Source organism: Phaethon lepturus, unplaced genomic scaffold (assembly GCF_000687285.1).
Source record: "Phaethon lepturus isolate BGI_N335 unplaced genomic scaffold, ASM68728v1 scaffold31195, whole genome shotgun sequence".
NCBI lineage: Eukaryota > Metazoa > Chordata > Aves > Phaethontiformes > Phaethontidae > Phaethon > Phaethon lepturus.
In genome coordinates, this window is record NW_010541721.1 from 1145 (window position 1) to 1852 (window position 708).

Genomic DNA, 708 nt, shown 5'->3' on the forward strand with positions numbered 1-708 from the left:
GTCCCCCTGCCTCCCCCCACCCCTTCTCTTGCCCGCCTGATCCAGGTACCGCAGATGGGCACCCTCAGCCCACCAGGCCTTTGCCCACCGTGACACCCCGGAGGCCTGGCAGGCCAGACCAGAGACCCCCTAAACCACCCCCCCCGGGGAAACCGGAGCGACCCCCCAAACCTGGCGGCCCAGGGGAACTTCGACACGGTGGCGGTGCTGCGTGGGGAGATGTTTGTGTTCAAGGTACCTGCCGGGACCGCTGCCTTCCTCTTCCCAGGGACATGGTGGTGGGTCCTTGGATGGGGAGGATCCCCCGGCAAGGTCTCTGTGTACCCCCCATCCTCTGTCAATGCCCCGTTTCCCACCAGGGCCGGTGGTTCTGGAGGGTCCGGCACAACCGGGTGCTGGACAACTATCCCATGCCCATCGGGCACTTCTGGCGTGGCCTCCCTGGGGACATCGATGCTGCCTACGAGAGGCACGATGGGAGGTTCGTCTTCTTTAAAGGTGAGCAGGGAAGCTGGGTGGGAGGGCCGAGGTGGAGCGGGGACCCCAGTGCCCCCCAAGATGCTGAGGGCTGGTTGGTTTCATCCCATCCTGATCCCCTTCCGCAGCCGGAGCCACTGCCTGATCCCAAAGGGATGGGGTGGCCGCAGGCATCATACCCCGGTCCCTGCGCAGGTGTGCCCCCGCCGCAGCAGCTGGGCGCTGGCGCCT

The 708-nt window shown here is 66.7% G+C and overlaps 1 protein-coding gene across 1 annotated transcript in view; it reads left to right on the forward strand.

The window, feature by feature from the left end:
* The window catches only part of LOC104621355 (matrix metalloproteinase-15-like), a gene marked incomplete at its 3' end in the record, with an annotated part of 2013 nt that overhangs the window by 1129 nt on the left and 176 nt on the right, over positions 1-708 (forward strand). The window contains 3 exon segments of the mRNA XM_010287818.1: positions 46-163; positions 165-234; positions 360-517. Coding sequence (XP_010286120.1) covers positions 46-163; positions 165-234; positions 360-517 — 346 coding nt within the window.